Consider the following 21555-nt stretch of genomic DNA (forward strand, 5'->3'; position numbering starts at 1 on the left):
AAAAACCCTGCCAGATCAGATTGGAGCCTGGTGCAGCCTTCTGGCTTGCCAGTCCTCAGTCAAATTGTCCAACCCATGCTAGCATGGAAAGCGGACGTTAAATGATGATGATGAGGTGTATATGCCGTGCCAGTGGAGTGGCATTGAAAACTACGTGAGGTGTCCATTGTAACCAGTGGTGTATAACGACATCAGCTAGTCTGGTTGGTATGGTGATTATCAGATAACTACTTTGTTGTTTATAATTTTCTTTTTGATGCTGTTATTATTGTTGCCGTTGTCCATGTCTGTTGGATCATGGATCTTGTAATTGAGTTAATAACACTGTATAACAAAATTTTTGCTCTTGTGTAGTGACTGTTATTTCCTATTTGTTGACCCCTAGAAAGTATGAAAAATGGCCAAGATCTCCTTCAGACTTTGCTTTCGTTACATTTATTCAAACCCCAAAAGTGTCCCTCTCAGCACATGGCTATGATGCTCCCCCACTACTCCTGCTCATGATCAGGGATGCACATATTGTCAGCCAGTGGTGGTCTCGGTGGGTTGGTACAAAAAGGCTTAGTGTATCATCATACCTTTCCTTTCTTTTTAAAACTCATCTGTAGACTGTGTAGGTGGACCTGGTGACATTTTATTGCTCTTCTTTTCCAGATACAAGCGTAGTGTAGAAGAAAGACTTCGTGAACGGAAGCAACTCGAAATGAAGATAGCAAACGAAGCACTAAGACAAGCCGGGGTTGAGGTAAACAACGGCATTACTGAGTAAGTATCTCTCTACTTTTGATATTTCGTGGAGGGCCAAAGCATTTCATGCTACATTTGCAAAGTATTCTTAGCATTCTAAGATGTCGTGCAGTCGGATCGAACCTGTAACCATTTGGTCGCGAGTCAAACATACTGTTAAAATGGTTGTGACTGCATCGTTGGTTCAAATCACATCGAGGGTCAATTTAAAGCTTTCGTGGTTGATCCAATAAGAACCGCATCACTGCATCCTTCATTTCACGATGCTGCTATCATTATGTATTTAACTTCTCATTTCTCTTTTTTTTTCTTTCTTTCTTCCTCTCCCACTAAATGTAAGTAGCCATGTGGGAGAACCTATTCTGATCACCCCTCCCCATCTCATGGGGACCCCCTTGCATAAAGCTGACCCCTACCTTCCATGAAGTTCATAGTTATGTGAGCTCCTGGTGGCCTCAACGGTGCTGGTTCCATACACACACACACACACACACACAAACAAAAAAACAAAGCTACTGGCCCTTGCGGTAAAATAGCTGGCATTAAGAAGGGCATCTGACCTTAGAAACATTGCCAAAGCAGACACCGGAGCAATATAGTCCTTGGATCCATTGAATCCTGTCAAAACAATCCAACTCACACCAGAGTGGAAATGTATGTTAAATGATGATGATGACCTTCACAACTGGTGATGTTGTCTTCGTTTGGTCACCCACACCCCACCCCAGCATTCAGTTGATTTAATGAATTTATAATCAAACGATGTTTCACAGGGTGTATAGTGAGGTCTGTACCCTCCCCTATGCATCCTTGCCTCTTTATTTTTTTTTCTGTAGATTGGCAAGTATGATTTTGGGGGAAACTTGGTGGCTTTTTCTTTTATTGTTTTACTTATTTCAGTCATTTGATTGCGGCTGTGCTGGAGCACCACCTCAAAGGGTTTTTAGTTGAACAAATTGACCCCATGACTTAATTCTTAAGCCTGGTACTTATTCTATCAGTTTCTTTTGCTGAACTGCTAAGTTATGGGGACGTAAACAGACCAACACCAGTTGTCAAGTGGTGATGGAAGACACACACATGATGGGCTTCTTTCAGTTTCTCTTCCAAATCTACATGCAAGGTTTTTGTTGGTCTGAGGCTATAGTAGAAGACACTTGCCCAAGGTACCATGCAGTGGGACTGAACCTGGAAGCATGTGGTTGGGAAGCAAACTTCTAACCATGCAGCCATGCCTGTGCTTATAACTCTGCCACATCTTCACCTAGTGTTGACACAAATACTGTGTGGTTGATATTGTCTTGTATCACGTGAAATGTTATCTTGTATCCAACAGCAGCAGTCACTGCTAGATTCCTGCTCAAAATGGTGTTTTTGTTACTCTGTCAAATTTAGTACTTAATTTACTCATATTGCCTTGTATAAACCATGCATTATTTCATAGCTTTGAGATTTCAGTGATGTGATTGTTTACTTTTAGAATGACATTATAGGGTATGTATGAGAGGCTGGATCTGGCCAGTTTGAACATAAAGCAGTTGGAACATCTGGACAGGATATGACTGGTTTGAATGCTAAAGGGTTACAAAATGCCCAATTTTCTAAAAGTTATGAGAAAATATTTAGGTCAAGGGCTGACACACTTGTAGGTATGCTGTGATTTCATTGTGGAACCGAGAGTAAAAAAAACTAATATCATGTAATGAAAGATCTAAAGTTGAGTTGTTTCATGTATGCCTTTGTTAAGTAATATTCCTGGGTTTTTAGTTTTTTTGAAAATCATTTTTGTTTTCTTCTATTTTAGGGAGAAAGAAAAACCTGATAAAAAGACGTCACGCAGTCGCCTTGTACAAATCGACAAATTCAATAAGCTCGAAGACCTCGAGAAAATCAATGAACAGGAACTAACACCTGAAGAAAAGGATGCTTACTGGCAGAAACGGGAACAGCTCGATGCCAAGAAAAAGAGCGAAAACTTGGAGAAGGAGAAAGACTTTCTAAATTCAATTGCTAAACTCCAGCAGGGCAATGCTGTATACCCTCTCGGTCGTGACCGCATGTACCGGCGTTACTGGACCTTCAGCTCATTACCAGGACTGTTCGTCGAGGACAACGACGAAACGGTCCCATCAGAATTGCTGCCCAATTCTAAAAATGACGACGACGATGATGATGATGTAGATGATGAGAAAGATAAGGAGGAAGATGGTGGTGTGGAGAAGGAAGGTGACGAGGAGAAGGAAGGTGGTGGGGAGAAAGGAGGTGATGGAGAGAAAGGGGGTGATGGGGAGAAAGGAGGTGATGGGGAGAAAGAGGTTGATGGTGAGAAAAAGGGTAACGGAGAGAAGGAGGGCGATAGCAAAGAAGGAGGAAACAAGGCAACAGAAGAGGGGACGACTAAGCATGAGTCTGAGACTCCCAGTCCTGAAACTACTAAAACTGAACCGATGGAAACAGACAAACAGGAAGCCCCTTCAGAGAAAAAGGGTAGCAACGGGGTGATAGATTTGACTGACATGACTGATGACAGCATGGACAAATCTGAGGAGGACGATGACGAAGAGTATGATGACGATGACGACGAGGACGAAGATGAAAGACCCGCGTATTTGGACAGTGAGTTTGTACAAAAAATTATAAACAGAGAACGTGTTCATTGGACGTACATAAAGTCGCCCGAACAGTTCAACCAACTTATGGATTCTTTAAATTCTCGTGGCTTCCGAGAGGGACTCCTGAAACAGATCCTGCTGGAAAACAGCGATCGGATTCAGGAATCGATTGGCAATTGTCCTTTTGAAGATCCGGAGGATGTAGAGCAGAGGATGAAAAAAGATAAAAGCAAAAATGGCAGTAAGGACTCTGAGGAGACGAGCAGCGCCAAAGAAATCCTGGAGTTGAACTTGCGGGATTTACTTTTGGATTTAGAGGAGAGAATATATGTTGGCGGTCTTGGATCCGTGAAGGTAAGTGTGGCCCTTTTTGATTTCATCATCATCATTATTATCATCCCCAGTGGTTCCCAAATTGGGTGGTACTGACCCCTCCTGCCCAGGCGGGGTGGCGTTGAAGAAAAGTAGGGAGATAATGGTGTGGTCAAAACGAGGTGATGGATGTAAAGGCAAACAAAATAATGGGTTGTTTAGGTTAAGTTTTATTTGTGAAATACAGTTATTTTGAATTTGTTGCTGAAAGTGTTCTATGTTTGTGGTGGTAGTGAATGGTGGTGGAACACTAGGAATGCATCCTGGGTACCCATCGGGGTGGGAGATGAAAATGTTTTGGGGACCACTGATTTAACTCTTTAGCATTCAGATTACTCTGTGAAATGTAAAGCTCATTCATTTAAATCTTTTTTTTTCTAATTAAGCATGCATTATCTTATAGCTTTGAGATTTCGATGATGTGATTGTTTTGTTTTTAGAATGACATTGTAGGGTGGGCGTGAGAGGCTGGATATGGCTGGTTTAAATGCTAAAGGGTGAATGTCCGTTTTTATGTTGGCATGGGTTGGGCAGCTTGACCAGAGCTGGTAAGACTGGGAGCTGTTTTGACATGGTTTCTATAGTTGGACGCCCTTCCTAATGCCAGTCATCATCATCATCCTCAGCATCATTCTGCTATTTCTAACATGTTGAGTAACTGTCTAGAGGTACAAACCTATGATTGAAACAAAATTCCTCCTTCCCATTTTTTATTCAGAGATAAGTCTACTTAGGACAATATTATTGATTGTGTGTTTTCTTTTCAAGTTTTGTAAGCATGTTCCATAGGCGGTAGAGGTGTTGGATTCAAGAAGATGGCAAAAGTTGTTGTTGGAAAGATGGTGGATAATCTTGTGGGCTTTTATTAAATCAGCTGCTACACTTTGAAGCTGTTGATGCCCAGAAAAGCAAGATGTTCAAGATGTCGTGACTGACAACGAGTATTCATATGGTTGCATGTCTGGATACCTTCCTGTTAACTGACATTCTGGACGACATAAAAGTTTCAAACTGGGAATGCAAACTACAGCCATAGATAGCTGGTGAGTGACCGACAGAGGTCATCTTGAGCAATGCTACATCTTTTTTTGACAATTTTAGAAATGTGGTTCATCCAACACACTACAGGGTTGACAATGCCTAGGTTGTTATGTTCACCAGCAGACCTCTTCATCTTGGGTGTTGTGGAGGGAGTAGGTAAATCCCAGATTTTTCTTCCTAAAATGTACAGTGGTGCACATTACCTACAGTAAACTTAAGCAGAGTTAATTTTATGGAAAATTTCACATTTCCGAAGTTATTCTATGACAAACTAACAGCAAAGTTAGTTTTATGGAAAATATTTTTGCTGTTGTTGACAATCCTATGGAATTCGTGAGAAAGAATAAATTTTATCATTTCATTTCTACTTCATTGACCATTATAGTCTACAGGGTGTTTTTGGATTATGCATATATTTAAATAATAATTAGATTTATATACTATATATTATTTATATATTATGCATGTTGTATTTTGTTATGTGTGTGATCCTCCCCAGTCCATGGAGGAATTGCTTTGCATGAAACTGCTCTGTGATACAAGAAAGATAGGGGAACTGATTGATTGTAGATGACAGTCCAACAGCAAAAGGGAGGCAACCTAGCATTGAATGTAGAATATGGTGAAGAAGTGTAAACTGTGGCAGAATAATAGTGATGAAGGATAGAGAGTAAGTGTTATTGGTGAAGGGGAAATATCCAAGGATGTCTTCCGCATGGAGTAACTGCAGTAATGGTGAGATTTTAGTAAGGCGGTCCCATGAGATTTAAGTATATCAGGAGTTTTCACTGTCGTCATCATCAAAGGTGCATGGCTCAGTGGTTGGAGCTAACCACTGAGCTATGTGCCTTCACATGAGAGAGAGAGGTACCAACTGAATACCAGAAACAGCATTGGATAGAGGAAGAGGAAAGGTGGGAGTGTAGGTATGTGTGCGAGGGTGAGAATAGTGTGACAGGGGATGAGTTGGGTAGAAAGGATATCAGTTTTGTGGAGGGGGGAAGCAAAGGAAGGAAGTAGGGTATCACAGAAGAATGGGTGTTAGAAAATGAGTTGTAGAGGAAGGGCTTACCATAATCATTTGCTCTTCTTTCCCCGGTTGCATTATCCATTAAAACCAATTTAAAGGCAGTGAGCTGGCAGAATTGTTAATACGTGGTGCAAAATGCTCAGCAACATTTTGTCCTTTACGTTCTGAGTTCAAATGACACCAGAGTTGAATTTGCCTTTTATCCTTTTGGTGTTGATAAAATAAATACCAGTTAAACACTGGGGTCAATGTAATTGAATTACCTCTCCCTTAAAATTGCTGGCCTTGCGCCAAAATTTGAAACCATTATCTATTAAACCAATTTAGTTCTGAAGTTGTTTCCCTTACCCTACCCCACCCCATCCTTTTTAAAACCCTTTAGCATTCGTATTACTCTTATTTGTTCATATTGTTTTGTATTGATCATGCATTATCTCAGAGCTTTGAGATTTTGATGAGGCAACTGTTGATTTTTTGGAATGACATTGTAAAGTAGAATTGAGAAACCAGATCTAGCCAGTTTGAACACAAAACAGGTAGAATATTTCGGATGGATGTGGCTGGTTTTAAAGAATTAAACTAGATTTAGACCCTGGTGTGGCATTGTATGGCTGTGTGATTAAGAAGCTTGAGACCAACATTAAAGTCGGATCAATTGAGTGAAGTTGGTGTTTATTTTTTTCCCATCAATTTCTTAGTGTCTAAGCTGGCCTTATTTGGCCCAAATATTTTACGTATTTGGCATTCAAACTAACCATATCTAGCCTCTCACACCTAACCTACATTGACATCCTAAAAATAAACAATCACATCATTGAAACCTCAAAGCTATAACATAATGCATGATTAATTCAAAACAATTTGAATGGAAAAAGAATTACATTTAACAGAGTAATTTGTATACTAAAAGGTTAACAAAAATTAAAAAAAGATGTAAGTCAAAATGAAATAAGGTATTCCTTATATAGAGATAAAAAAAAATGCTGTATTGTTTGTGTAGTTTTTTTCCATTTATTTCATTATCTAATTTTCTTCTATTGTTCTAATTCAGGATGTTTTTTTGTTTCTTGCTAAATAAACACACACACACACACACACACACACTATATTTGCTCTTCGCTTGTTTATTACTGTTCTTATTTTAACTGAAGTCCATTGCCTGGAAATCTTTTGTCACACATCTGTGACCTCTTCAGCGACACTTTCTGTCCTCGTGTATCCACTTGCTCTGCTTAGTCCATTCTGTTCATTCAAGAACAGATATGTGATGAAAGATTTCTGGTCAGCGGACATCAGTCAAAATAAGAACAGTAATGAACGATTGAAGCATGAATATATAGTGCATGTGTTTATTTGAGGGGAGGGGTTACCTTCCAAAAATATAACAATATCTGTATCATCATGGCTTCACATCTGGAATCTTGCAACAGAAATTCATAAATGTGATTTTCTTGTGTTTTCCAGGTAAAAGATCGTCTCCAGTGGCGTGCTAAGGTGGAAGGTAACTTAAAGAGCGAGAAACCTGCGCCGGATCAGGAAAGTGGTGGAGAAAGTGGTGATGGAAACATTGATAATGTCGTTAAAAGTCTCGCGAAGGCTTTGCTGCAGATAGCTCATGGTGTTGAGTCGCGTTACATGCGAGAGCCGTTTGGTGACTCTGAGGAACTTCGGAAATCTCGACTGAAATTGGAGAGTATCAAAGAGCAGAAGAATAAGAAGAAAGACAAAGACGAGAAAGCAGATAAGAGTGAAGACAGTGACGAGAGTAAGTTGGTCGTTTTGGTGTTGTTGTTGTTTGTGGTGATGTCTGTTCGTAGATTGGGGGTACCAGAACCTTGTGAGTAGATTTGGTAGATGGAAACTCGAAAGAGCCTTTCTCATATATATATATATATATATATATATATATATATATATATATATATATATATATATAATAATATTAGGGACAAAATCCAAAATTACAGGTAAAAACTCAATTAAAATCAATTTATAAAAAATTAAAATTAAATTGAGCTTTATAGATAAAATATATATAAAATATATAGTTTTAGGGAAATTAACCAAGTTTCAAGAACTCATCGATGAAAATCCACTATCACACATAGAAAAATTAATAATTAAAAGCACAATAAATTAGTATAATATAAAACAAAGTAAATATCATAAGATAAATATAATAAAATGATTACACGTGTTTCATAACTAATTTTCAAATAGAAAGGAAATTTAAATCGATTAAAATCAATTTTATTATATTTATCTTATGATATTTACTTTGCTTTATATTATACTCATTTATTGTGCTTTTAATTGTTAATTTTTCTATATGTGATAGTGGATTTTCATCGATGAGTTCTTGAAACTTGGTTATTTTCCCTAAAACTATATATATATATATATATATATATATATATATATTGTGTATATCTTCGAAACGTCTAGTTAGAATAGAGGCAGCTGACGAAGGATTAATTCCAAGTGGCTATCTGTTTTCCTATGTGTTCGTTCCGTTGTCTGTAGCTCATTTTTCTAATGTCCTGTACCCTGATATGCATCTATATGCACATGTAGATGTAAGTATGTACATATATGTGTGTATACATGCATATATATTCTTTGTATTATATATATATATATATATATATATATATATATATATATATATGTGTATATATACTCACATTAGCTGATGTACCCGGTAATTCTCGGAAAAGTGGGGCTTATCCCTTGGTTCTGTTCTCATAATTGTTTCGCTAATCCAATAACAACAATACAAAGTATGTAGCCCTTAAAACGGTTTTTGTGCATTTGCAGAGAATACCGAACTGTCTTACACAGGATCTTGTTTTTAGGAATTCCCAATAAGTTATGAATACCCAAATTGTGAAGTCAGTTATGTAATAACATAAAATTGGTTATCTTGATAATAAGAATTCAAATAAAGTAGCCCCGAAAAGGGATTTAATGCGTTCCCAGAGTATATAGTATGTACAAAAGACAAGGCAGAGATGCCAAGAATGGAATAATTTCAAATATTTATGATATTTAAAAAAATTTTTTTGTTTTTCTTTGTGTTAGATGAGGAAAAAGTTGAAGTCACTCCAAAGTCGAAGAGTAAAAAGAGTGTGTTTGAACGATGGGAAGAATCTTTATGTAATTGCACCAGTTTTCCTCAAATCTTCCTGCATTTGTCTTCCTTGGAGAAAAGTATCATTTGGTCGAAATCAGCATTGCATGCTCGTTGTCGAATCTGTCGGCGCAAAGGTGATGGCGAACACATGCTTCTATGTGATGGTTGTGACAGAGGACATCATATGTACTGTCTGAAGCCTCCAGTTAAGGTCTCTCTTCTTTTTTTCTATTTCATCTTTTCCCAACCTGTTTCTACGTCATTGATGTTTTCTACTTTTCATCTTGTTTCTATCATTGTACTATGCCCATGCTGGAGTATAATTGCCTTCCAGCAAGGCCTTAGTGGTTAGATGGTAAATTGAATTGTTAAGACTTAGGGTAAAATGTTCCAACTATCTGCACTCAACATATAATGTATATATGTAATATACACATTATACACATGTATATAATACATTGTCTATTTATATATATTTAATAACAATAATAATACATGCATTGTGTTATGCATATGTGTGTGTATGCATGTGTATATATATTATACATACATACAACAACAGAGCGGCCAGCAATGTTTGTGGAATCAGAAAATAAGCACATGCTGCAAATTTCAAATGTTTTTAAATGTCCTTACCAGTAAAGTTTGTGCATTCATCTGAAGAAAACAGTTTTTTATAATGATATAAAATATACTCTGTAATCAATTAAATTTGTTAGAAACAGCTGTAATGACTTGACACCTGTCCACACACACCTATAATAGAAATCCCACAGTACTCTGCCATGGGATTGAACTCATAACTCGTTAGCACAGCTTACCAATGCTTCTGTGTGTGTATGGATGTAATTACCGAGTTGTCTCCCTTTTCAGACTGTTCCCGACGGTGACTGGTTTTGTCCCAATTGTAAACCTAAAGAAGCTCGCCCATCGCCTCGCAAAGGTCAGCGACACATGTACGTGGTGGATTCTGAGGAATCTGAAGAGGACGACGAGGAAGAAGGTGATTCCAATGAAGAAGAGGAGGAGGAAGAGGAAAACGAAGACAGTGAAAATCAAGACAGCAGGTGAGCTATTTTCAGTTAGGAAAGTCATTTTTGTTCAATAAGATCAGTTTGGTTTTTCAGTGTATGTATATATATATATATATATATATATATATATATATATATATATATATATATATATATATTGTGTGTGTGTGTAGTGTAAAACACAAGAAGGAAACAACAATGCAAGGACATGGTACATGCAAATTACTAACAGACGCTAAGGGGAGGAAAGAAAGGTAGTTTTACGTTTTGAGCAAAGCACTTCTTCAGAAATAGGAGACAAAAGAAAGTCCAAGAAAAAAGGAATTCAGAGGAAAAAAAATTGCCAATGATCCACGTGTAGTTACATTATATATATATATATATATATATATATATATATATATATATATATATATATATATATATATATATATAAGCTGTAATTTTTTGGATAATTATGTTGTTAATATAACAATACATAAAAAAGGGCTAGAGTTGAAGTGCTCAGCATGACCTAGAATTCAAATTATGGTAAGAATGGATACATAAGGGTGGAAGACCCCAGGAACAATACCGTATATCCAACGCAAGATTTAATATATATATGTGTGTGTGTGTGTGTTCAATTCATTCTTGAATCAATAAATATATAGTTTTAAGTTTCTAAAATGTCTAAAAGGTAAGGTAAAATAGACTATACAGGCATATACAATGATATAAACTTCAGAAATATCATGAATGTTTAAAATATTTATAAACATGCATAGTTTCCAAGTTGTATAAAAATATTTGACAATTTAAGATAATACATTACAATATATAAATGTACAGTATGATTTAACATATAATGGGTAAATATATATGATATGATATTATAAATTTACATGTATTATATTAAAAACGTGTACATTAGAAAATGATATGTATATAAACCATATAAAAAAAAACGTACAATACAAAGGTAATGTTAAAAGTTTTCATCTGAGATGTGTCTATTAATATGGTGTAGTACTCATATTAGAAATTAGACACTCCCTTCATCAGGATGTTCATTGTACAGAAAGGGAGGAAAAAATAAAAATATAAAAAGGTTACAGTGACATAATACAATATGTTAACATACATGTAAAAACAAAAGGACCTAATCGGGGTAAAATGATCTAGAATTAACTTGTTTTGATGAAGGCATTAATGGCTTCTGTTGTTGTATTGTAGAAGTGTTTCTGTTAACGAGAGCTCCTGTGTGCTGACCCTACATCTTTCTCTTTCCGTCTGTTTCAGCTCTGACAGTGCTGAGCAATATCAAGCACGTAAAAAGGAATCGAGGACAGATAATGCTTGCGTTGTTTGTGGACGTCGTGGTGCCTTGGTTATCTGTGATAAGTGCCCGAATGTATACCATTTATCATGTGCTAATCCACCTCTCAAGAAAGTTCCAAGAACCAAATGGTTGTGTGGAAGTTGTTCAGGATTAGACAAAAAGAGTAAGTTTTTTTTTTAAGCTATTTTTCTTATTTTTTTTTGCATCGAGTACAGACATGGCCTATGGCCATGTGGCTATAAGACATACTGGCACAGCTGTTTTGGTGCTGTTGATTTGATACCAACTTACCTGACATCTTTCATATTTCTGTGTGTGTGTGTGTGTGTGTACAGGTTGTCATTGACTTATGATCTATCCAGCTTATGACTGATCGACTTTACGACGATTGGCATGCCAGCTCCTGGCAGCAGTAATAAATAGTTCAGTTGAAATCTCATGGGTTTAATTTCTTAGGAATTAACCCATGCACAGATGATGTCAGCTAGCATACACTCCCACTAGGTTTGGTTATCGATTGCCTATCCTGTTGCAGAGACATCGAAGCAACCTTGTATTTGTTTATAAGACGACTGCTGGAGACTCCAAAGTTTTTGAGTAATGTCAGTATAATGGAATAATTCAGAATGCTGTGTGTGACTTTTACCTGAGAATGTACCTTAAGAATGTAAAAATATAAAACAAAGCTAGGTAGGCCTATAGGCCAACTTACAACCAAATTGACTTACCCCACCAGCCAGTCGGAACCATTTGGTTAAAGTCAATGCCGACCTATATATATATATATATATATATATATATATATATATATATATATATGAGGTAGTTTTTGTAAAGCCTCGTGAGGTATAACTTTGTAGTTTACTTTGTACCTTTTTGCATTGTTCCGGCTTTACACAACTACATTCTTCAAATTGAAAAAAAACAAACTAAGTTGCAGTTTTACCTTGTATTTGTATATTTTGGGGGTGAAGACCCTGTCTTCAGGACATTGGAAGAAGATTTGTGCAACAAACTCTTTGTACCTTCTCACTTTCTAGCTTTACACAACTACATTCTTTGAGATAATATATAATTAATGTAATAGTTCTTAAATTTAATGGGGAGAAATTGGTGCTAAGATGGTGTAAGTCAGTCAGCACACTTACGAAAATGTTGAGGACTTATATTTCCTAATATTAGACGATTATCTGTAACCAATATACGGTGAACGCTTATAAACATTTTTTCCTGAATATATATATATATATATATATATATATATATAGTTACACTGCGGCACACCTAGCATCATCTTTTGGCACACCAGTGTGCCTCGACATACCGGTTGTGGAACACTGTACTCTGCTCACACATGTATGATTGTATGACAAGTATACTTTGTACTTTTTTGCAGGTAAAAGAAATTCCAGTGGGAGAGGTTCTAGTCATTCTGTATCCAAGAAGGACAGTCCGAGGAACAGTCCACTAAATGCTCGTTCAAGGAAGAGGGCGAGATCAGAATCTGACGAGGACGTTGCACCGAAACGCTCTCGACATGCAGCAAAGGGAAAGACGTCTTCACTTGCAGAAACAGAAGGTGAGTGAACCGTGTTTGTGCTGTGTTCCTGGTGTACTGGGAAGAACATAAAACATAATCTCCACTGGGTTCCTGGCTAAGCAGTAATGAATAAAACCCAGAAAAAGGAGATGAAATACTGAAAATAAAACAACTGGATAAAAGTGATGAGGGAAGGAGTGATTTGGGTGAACAAATATGGTAGCTGAGGGCTGCGAGCTGGCAGAATCGTTAGCACGCCCAGCAAAATGCTTAGCGGTATTTCGCCTGCTGTTACGTTCTGAGTTCAAATTCCACCGAGGTTGACTTTTTGTCTTTCATCCTTTCGGGCTCGATGAATTAAGTACCAGTTATGCACTGGGGCCGATGTAATCGACTTAATCCCTTTGTCTATTCTTGTTTGGACCCTTGTAGGCAAAAAAAAAAAAAAAGAAAAATAGTAGCTGAGAGATGTGCTTGTTATTGTTGTTCTCCTGAATTTCTTATTTTTGTGATTCTGTTTATTAGTTTTTGCCTGTAACGAAGAAATGTCGTAGTTGAGTATTATTGCCACATCAACAAGGCTGGTTCCGTGTTACTACCGTTTCAAGCCCAGCCGTATCTTCTGCCTGCTGGTTGTAGGTACAGCTTGCGCCTATAACCAGCTGGCGGAATACCTGCCTGGGGTTAAAGGGGTAGTAACATCAAACAGCCATATTGATGTGGCAATTAACTTTACTTGTCAGTATAGTTACTACTCTTGTATCTTATTGGAGATTTTCCAACTGGCTACTTTGCCTCTTCTTGTTATTCTCTTGAAATATTTTGTAATTCTGTCCATGAGTTTGCTTTCAATGAACAAATGCAGTAGTTGAGAGAAAAGTCTATTACTCTTTTACTCTTTTAACTTGTTTCAGTCTTTTGACTGTGGCCATACTGGAGCACCACCTTTATTGTTATTCTTTTGAATTTTTTTTTTTTTTTTTTTTTGTGATTCTGTGATGTAAGTGTGTATATGTTTGTGTTTGTCCCCCGGCCCTTGCTTGACAACTGATGTTGGTGTGTTTACATCACCGTAACTTAGCAGTTTGGCAAAAGGGTCCAATAGAATAAGTACCAGGCTCACAAACACTAAGTCCTGGGGTCGATTTGTTTGGCTAAAGTTGGTGCTCCAGCATGGCCGCAGTCAAATGACTGAAACAAATAAAAGAATTTGTTTACCTGCAATCCTATCCTTTTGCTCAGGAGCCTAGATGGGGGATAAAGTCAGACGTAGGGGCCCGAAGCCTGAGAGGGTTAACATTGCTTTCCCACTCAAAACCTCTTACCTCACCTACTCCTTGATGCACTTTGTTCAGACTTGGCCAGTGTCGACTTTAAAGAAAAAGATACCAGTAATATATTGGTGTCCACTGATGTATACCAGTACTATATATATATATTGGAAGTTGATTCTGTCACCTATATGCTTCTTATTTCTTTACTACCCACAAGGGGCTACACACAGAGGGGACAGACAAACGGATTAAGTTGATTATATCGATCCCCAGTGCGTAACTGGTACTTATTTAATTGGCCCCGAAAGGATGAAAGGCAAAGTCGACCTCGGCAGTATTTGAACTTAAAAATATCGCTTAGCATTTTGCCCAGCGTGCTGACGTTTCTGCCAGCTTCTTTCTTCTTTTACTTTGCTAAATAAACACACTCTACATGCTCGTCCTTCACATCAGCTTCATCGTTGTTCTTATTTTAGTGTCCATTGTCTGAAATCTTTTGCCACGTGTCATGTGACCTTTTTTTTTTTTATTATATTACAATTATTTCTCCATCTCTTTTAGAGATACCTTATCATCATCATCATCTGTCAGGTCTGATATATGTTGATTAGGAGTCTCTGAGTGTGTTTCACTGTGATGATACTCCTGTGATTCAGCTGTTTTTCAATGATGTCTTATCTGCTTTATTTGTAGAGTCTGACATAAAACATTACGTCAGTAGTTACCGAGGCAACAGTAAGGAGTACCAATTGAAGGCCTGTGAGGATCTTATAAACGATTTGATGAAACACGAAGATTCTTGGCCATTTTTGCGGCCAGTCAGTAAAAAAATGGTAAGTTTTTTTTTTTTTTGCAGTTGTACATGAGTGAGGATTGAACCTCTCACCCTACTCTTGTGTTTTTGTTTTGTTACCAGATGAATTATAGTATAGATGTTATTGGTTTAGAGAGAAAGACCCCCACCAAAGACTGGTTAATGGTTTACCTCTTTGACTTTGGGCCTGGCCAGGTACTCCATCAGCCATGACGATGAGAGTTCCGTTTGATTTCATCAACAGAACAGCCTGCTTGTGAAATTAATGTGCAAGTGGCTGAGTACTCTACAGACATGCATACTTCAACCCTTTAGCATTCAGATTATGCTGTCAAACTTAATGCATATTTATTCAAATTGGTTTGAATTAATTATGCATCGTCTTGCTGCTTCTAGATTTTAATGACGTGATACTCTTTTACTTGTTTCAGTCATTTGACTGTGGCCATGCTGGAGCACCGCCTTTTGTCGAGCAAATCGACCCCAGGACTTATTCTTTGTAAGCCTAGTACTTATTCTGTCGGTCTCTTTTGCTGAACCGCTAAGTGACGGGGACGTAAACACACCAGCATCGGTTGTCAAGCGATGTTAGGGGGGGACAAACACATACACACAAACATGCATACACATATACATACATATATATATATATATATATATATATATATATATATATACGACGGGCTTCTTTCAGTTTCCGTCTACCAAATCCACTCACAAGGCTTTGGTCGGCCCGAGGCTATAGTAGAAGACACTTGCCCAAGGTGCCACGCAGTGGGACTGAACCTGGAACCATGTGGTTGGTAAGCAAGCTACTTACCACACAGCCACTCCTACACCTATGATAGTATATTTTTTTCACAGTGACATCGTAAAATAGATGTGAGAAGCCATATTTGGGTGAGTTTGAACAGAAAACAGGTAGAATGTTTGGGCCTGATATGACTAGTTTAAATACTAAAGGGTTAACATAGTTCTCAGAGCTTCAGCATGGCACAGAATGTGACAAAGCTGGCCCTTTTTGAATTACAGGTACAACTCATTTTTGCCAGCTGAGTGAACTGGAGCAACGTGAAATAAAGTGTCTTGCTCAAGGACACAATGTGCTGCTGGGAATTGAACTCCTAGCAGGTTGAACCACTACAAAGAGGCTTCCTCATTAGCTTCAAAGACCCCCCTTGTTTAGTCCCAGACCAGCTCTTGTCCAGTAGACACCTAAATGATCTAAATTAATTATACTCTGTCAAAAGTAATATCTATTCACATTGTTTTGAATTAATCATGCATTATCTTGTAGCTTTAAGATTTCAGTGACGCGATTGCTTATTTTTAGAATGATATTGTAGGTAGGCGTGAGGGGCCAGATCTGGCTGGTTTGAATAAAAAAAAAAACAGGTAGAATATTTTGACTGGATAGAGCTGGATTAACCTTTAGCATTCGGATTATTCTGTCAAATGTAATTCTTATTTATCCACATTATTTCGAATTAATTATGCATGTTTAGAATGACATTGTAGGGTAGGGGTGAAAGGCTGGATCTAGCTGGTTTAACCCTTTATCATCCAGATTACTCTGTCAAATGTAAATTCTTATTTAATCTACATTATTTTGAATTATGCATTGTCTTGCAGTTATGAGATTTTGATGATGTGATTGTTTATTTTTAGAATGACATAGTAAGGTAGGTGTGAGAGGCCTGATACAGCTGGTTTAAATGCTAAATGGTTTAATTACACAAGTCTTGTTCAACCGCTGTTGTTTCTATAACCTTCGTTTTTTTCCATCTCTCCCTCCAGGTACCTGATTACTATGACATTATCAAACATCCTATGGATTTCTCCACCATTCGCAACCGGATTCACAAATATCAATACACAGAACCCATAGCTCTCCTCAAAGACACTCGCTTAATATTCAGTAATTGCAAAGAGTACAACAAAAAGTCTGCCCCAGAGTTCAAAGCTGGTGCCAGTTTGTCGACCTATTTTGAGAAGCAAGTGAAAGATTTACAGCTGGAGGATAGCGAACATGCTTCGCCGAGCAGCAGTTCGCAGACAGACTCTGGGAAATCCAACACAAAGAAAAAGAGCAGAAATTAGTGTTCAATTATGATTACTAAGTACTATTATTATTATTATTATTATTATTCTTATTCTTATAATAATCACCATTGTCATTGTCATCATCATCATTAATTATAATGGGCAGTGGATTGGACGGAAGTAGGAGAAAAATACCTTGGAGGTATTTTATATTTGCTTTACGTTCTGAGTTCAAATCCTGCCAAGGTCGGCTTTAGCCCTTCATCCTTACGAGGTCGATAAAATAAAGTACCAGTGAAGTACTGGGTGGGGGAGTAGGATGTAGAGTAGGGCTATTCTCCCCCCCCTCCAAATCAGATGTTGTGGCCTTGTGCCTGTGACAGAAATCATAAAAAATTTTTTTATTTTAATTATTCATATATATATAAAAAAAAATCATTATTTCTATCCCCCCCCCTTAAAGACCTTTAATCATTAACTTCAGTGACCTCTGCCCTCCCCTTTTTTTTGTCCATCAGTGATGATGGTTGGCGTTTAAGTTTAAAAAAAAAAATTTTTGTAAGAATATTCCCTCTTCCTCCTCCAGAGCAGAAGGTGGTATAATAAGGTTAACTACAACTGGCCCCGATTCTTTGGAGCAGTTCTTAACCATGTCTCATTGTCCTGAGCAACTCAGCTGTCATCGGCCCCAGACAAGGTTTGTGGCTGAATCTACTTACAGCATCTCGGTTGCCAACTTTGGAGGTAGTTGTGCGATGGGGTTGGAATGGGGAGGGGTGTTTAAATAATTGTTTTGTTTTTTATTTATCTTTTTTTTTTTTTTTTGCAAAAAAAAAAAAGACAAACGCCAGAACATTTGTGTTATACACAAATATGAAGAATGAAATGTTTAAAACTAGAAAATAAATAACAAAAAAAAAAGACATATACACAAAACAAAAAAGACAAAACTAGGTTGAGCGCCCCAGTTTATTTCCGCTAGTCATGTGCTTCCTGGGGAGGTGGCATGGAAGTGGTGGGTGGCACCCCCTACCTCCAACAGACACAATACATAAAAGAAATTATACACAAAAAAATTTTAAAAAGTCTTTGTTCAAAATTCAATAAACTTGAAATAAAAAATTGCCTTTGGAACTTGAATTTGAGAAATTCTTTTTTTCCCCCCCACCATTTCCATCTTTTGTTCAGAATTTGAGATTGGGAAGAGATGTATTCTCTCTCCCTCTCTCAATATGTATCTGTTATGTCATATATATATGATATATATATAGTGTGTGTATATATATATATATTATATACATACATAGTAAGTAAAAAAAATTTGTTTTATTACAGGAAACAAAATACAACATGTCCCCCTTCTATTTCAACAGATGCATTCAGATATGCACCTTCTCCATCAAACATCTCTATCTCTGCAGCCTTTTTACCTTGATTTAAGGTATGTTAACTATAACGCTACTTCCTTCAGTCCTCTGCACCCCCTTCTGCTACCTTCCCAAACAAGGAACGTATTTAATTTATTCTACTTCCTTTCCATCTTCTCCTCCTCCTGTATGTCATCTTCCATATGTTAAATAAACTGACTCTTTTACTGTTATACTCAACCCCCCACCCTTCTTACGTACATACATTACATGCGTACATTACATAACATCATTCCTTCTTCCTCTTCCTCTGTCATTTTTTTTTTTTTTTCTAAATAATACAAAAAAGAAAACAAACAAAACAAAAACCTATTTATTTATATGAAATGTTCAGAATGTCTAAAGCAAAAAAAAAAAAAACCCAAAAACTACAAAATAAAATCTGAAAAGTTTTGAACAACAAAAAGATTTTTTTTTTTTTTCCAATTTGTAACAAAAAACAAAATTTTAATGAAAATGAAATAAAATGACTGAAAAAAAAAACACCCAAACCAAACCAAGAGGAAAAAAAAATAAAAGAGAGACAAATGAGTTTTTTTTTTTTTTTTGTAAGTGAGGCATGTGTGGTTAGATCTTGGATACTCTTCCTTCATCATTTATTCCTCTTTCAATGTTTCAAAATGCCAACAGTTAAAAAAAAAAAAACCAAAAAACTAAAACTAAATAACAAACCCCTACATTTTGCTGATTGATGTGTCTTCTCATTCTTCACTCCCCTCTGACCCCTTTGGAATGGCTGTAGACAAACAACCAGGGCTACTATAAACCTGGCCCTTGTTTGTCTTTCACCCAAATCCTCCTCCAATCCCCCCCAAAAAATAATAAAAAAAATTATTTCTTGTGCAATTCAGCTACAATCCCTTTTTTTTTAATGTAATTTTTCTTACTCTTCACACAAAAATATAAGAATTACAAAAAAAAAAAATGAATAAAAATATAAAATAAAAAACTTACAACAACAAACAGAAACAAGCACCAATTCTTATGTGAAAAAAAAAAATTTGGAACAGGCAGGAAAAGAACAAAATAAGTGTCTTTTTTGTTTTAGAGAAATCTCTCTTATTTATACCACTTCTTCCCCCTACAACCATCTCTCTCTCCCCCCATTCCCCACCACACCTTTCTCTGTCACATCTTCAGTAACTCAGAAAATATATAATTCAATTTTTTTAATAAGGTTACAAGAAAAAAAAAAAATATTAAAAAAAAGTACTACAAAAAAAACATATTCACCAATTTTTTTTTTGTTTTTAGATATTTCACCTATGTGCAGTAAAAACCTTTTTTTTTTTTTTTTCTTATGCTCAAATTATCTGAGAAAATAAAATCTAAACTGTATCTTTTGTGTCAACTGTTGTCTTTCAATAATTGAATCCACGATTATCTTTGCGATATATGTTCTATCTTTTACCTGTTTCAGCTAATTAGGACTGTGGCCATGCTGGGGCACAACCTTGAGGAATTTAATTGAATTGATCCCAATACTAATTTTTTTTCAAGCCTGGTAATTATTTTATCAGTTTCTTGCTGAACTGCTAAGTTATGGGAAAGTAAATATACCAACACCAGTGGTGGAACAAACAAAGACATAAGTATTGGGCCTCACGGAGGCAAGGTGGCTGAATTTAAATAAAATGTTTTATTTTAAAAGAAATTTAAAGTGCCTACGTGATAAACTGTAAACCTACTTTTGGGCCACCCTGTATAGTATTGACTGACACCCTCCCTCCCCTCAAAACTGCTGGCCTTGCACATAAGACAGAGACTTGTTTACATTATAACTGGAAAGAACATCTTGGAGCATCATGATACAATCTTTTCAAATGAAATATCTTAAACTAAGAGACTGAAATATAGACGACCAGGTTTAGATATAGCAAAACACTTTTATTTAAAATTAATATTATTATAATTAAAAAATATTAGTAACAAATTGAATATATCATTATAGATATCAAACACACATACACACACACACACACGCTGGCTTTACTAAATGTAATTTTCACCCATTCCATCCATTACCCCAGATTCATTCACTTGGCAAATGACTCCGGAATTAACAAAATTATCATAAATTATGAAATCTCTTTATAAAACGTGTTTTTTGCTTTTCTTTTTTTAAAACTATCCCAGTCAGCCATGAATGACAGAAACCAGCAGGTGAGCCTTTGACATGGTTGTTAAGGTTGCTAGAAAAAGTAGTCAAATCTCTCCCTCAATCCACATTGGATATAACACTGGTGCACTTTATGCTGGAAGTAAAGTGCTATGGCCATGGCTGGACGGCCTGGAATGCTTCTCAGCATAAATCTGCTTGATAAGGGGGCCAAAGCACAACCACTCCATAATTAAGAATAATTAGATCCTTTATAAGTATAAACTGATTAGTTATGTAATAAAAATTCCTCGTTAATCTCACTTAATAATCTAGACTCATCAGGAGCGCTGTGCCTCTTTTCGTCCAATGGTCAGGTGAACTATCTCCAGCTTTCAGATCTATGGTATGATGAAGGACGTCCGATCAGCGGTGCCAGCACGATTCGGATAATAATAACAAGGGCACGTGTAGATCCCTACAATGAAATCACATTAGACATGAGAGACAGTGCAACTAATTATCGTTATTTTATTAATTATCATAACAAAGTTAGTAATTAATATACGAGGGGAGGGGTTGCTGAAAAGCTCCTCGCTTTAAGGGCATCACAAAAGGCCTGGCTGGAGTCCCCAGCCTTCTGAGTTTTATTATAGGGTTTAGAAAACCTTAAGGACCGCTGCAATAAGATTGTGAATCTAAGAAAGGAATATGTTGAATAAAATCATAATTAACTGATCCCCTGTATTTTCAGCATCTCTCTCTCTCTCTCTCTCTCTCTCTCTATATATATATATATATATCTATATATATATATATCTATAATATATATATCTATATATATATATATATATATCTATATATATATCTATATATATATATATATATATCTATTATATATATATATGTATTATTTACATATAAATTTATATGTATATTTATATATATATATATTTATATATATATAATATATGTATATTTACATATAAATTTATATATGTATATTTACATATAAATTTATATATGTATATTTACATATAAATTTATATATAGTATATTTACATATAAA

General features: G+C 36.3%; 1 protein-coding gene across 1 annotated transcript in view; it reads left to right on the forward strand.

Annotated features, from left to right (window-relative positions):
• Positions 1-18095, forward strand: part of LOC106878888 (bromodomain adjacent to zinc finger domain protein 1A) — a 59994-nt gene extending 41899 nt beyond the window's left edge. Inside the window, exons 14-22 of the mRNA XM_014928233.3 lie at positions 655-765; positions 2552-3713; positions 7267-7567; positions 8884-9146; positions 9809-10002; positions 11251-11453; positions 12687-12869; positions 14798-14937; positions 16716-18095. Of these exons, the coding sequence (XP_014783719.1) occupies positions 655-765; positions 2552-3713; positions 7267-7567; positions 8884-9146; positions 9809-10002; positions 11251-11453; positions 12687-12869; positions 14798-14937; positions 16716-17018 (2860 nt within the window). The 3' untranslated portion in view covers positions 17019-18095. The remainder of the gene's footprint in view (positions 1-654; positions 766-2551; positions 3714-7266; positions 7568-8883; positions 9147-9808; positions 10003-11250; positions 11454-12686; positions 12870-14797; positions 14938-16715) is intronic.
• The last annotated feature ends 3460 nt before the right edge of the window (positions 18096-21555 follow it).

The sequence above is a fragment of the Octopus bimaculoides genome, chromosome 24 (genome assembly GCF_046866305.1).
Source record: "Octopus bimaculoides isolate indiv1 chromosome 24, ASM4686630v1, whole genome shotgun sequence".
NCBI lineage: Eukaryota > Metazoa > Mollusca > Cephalopoda > Octopoda > Octopodidae > Octopus > Octopus bimaculoides.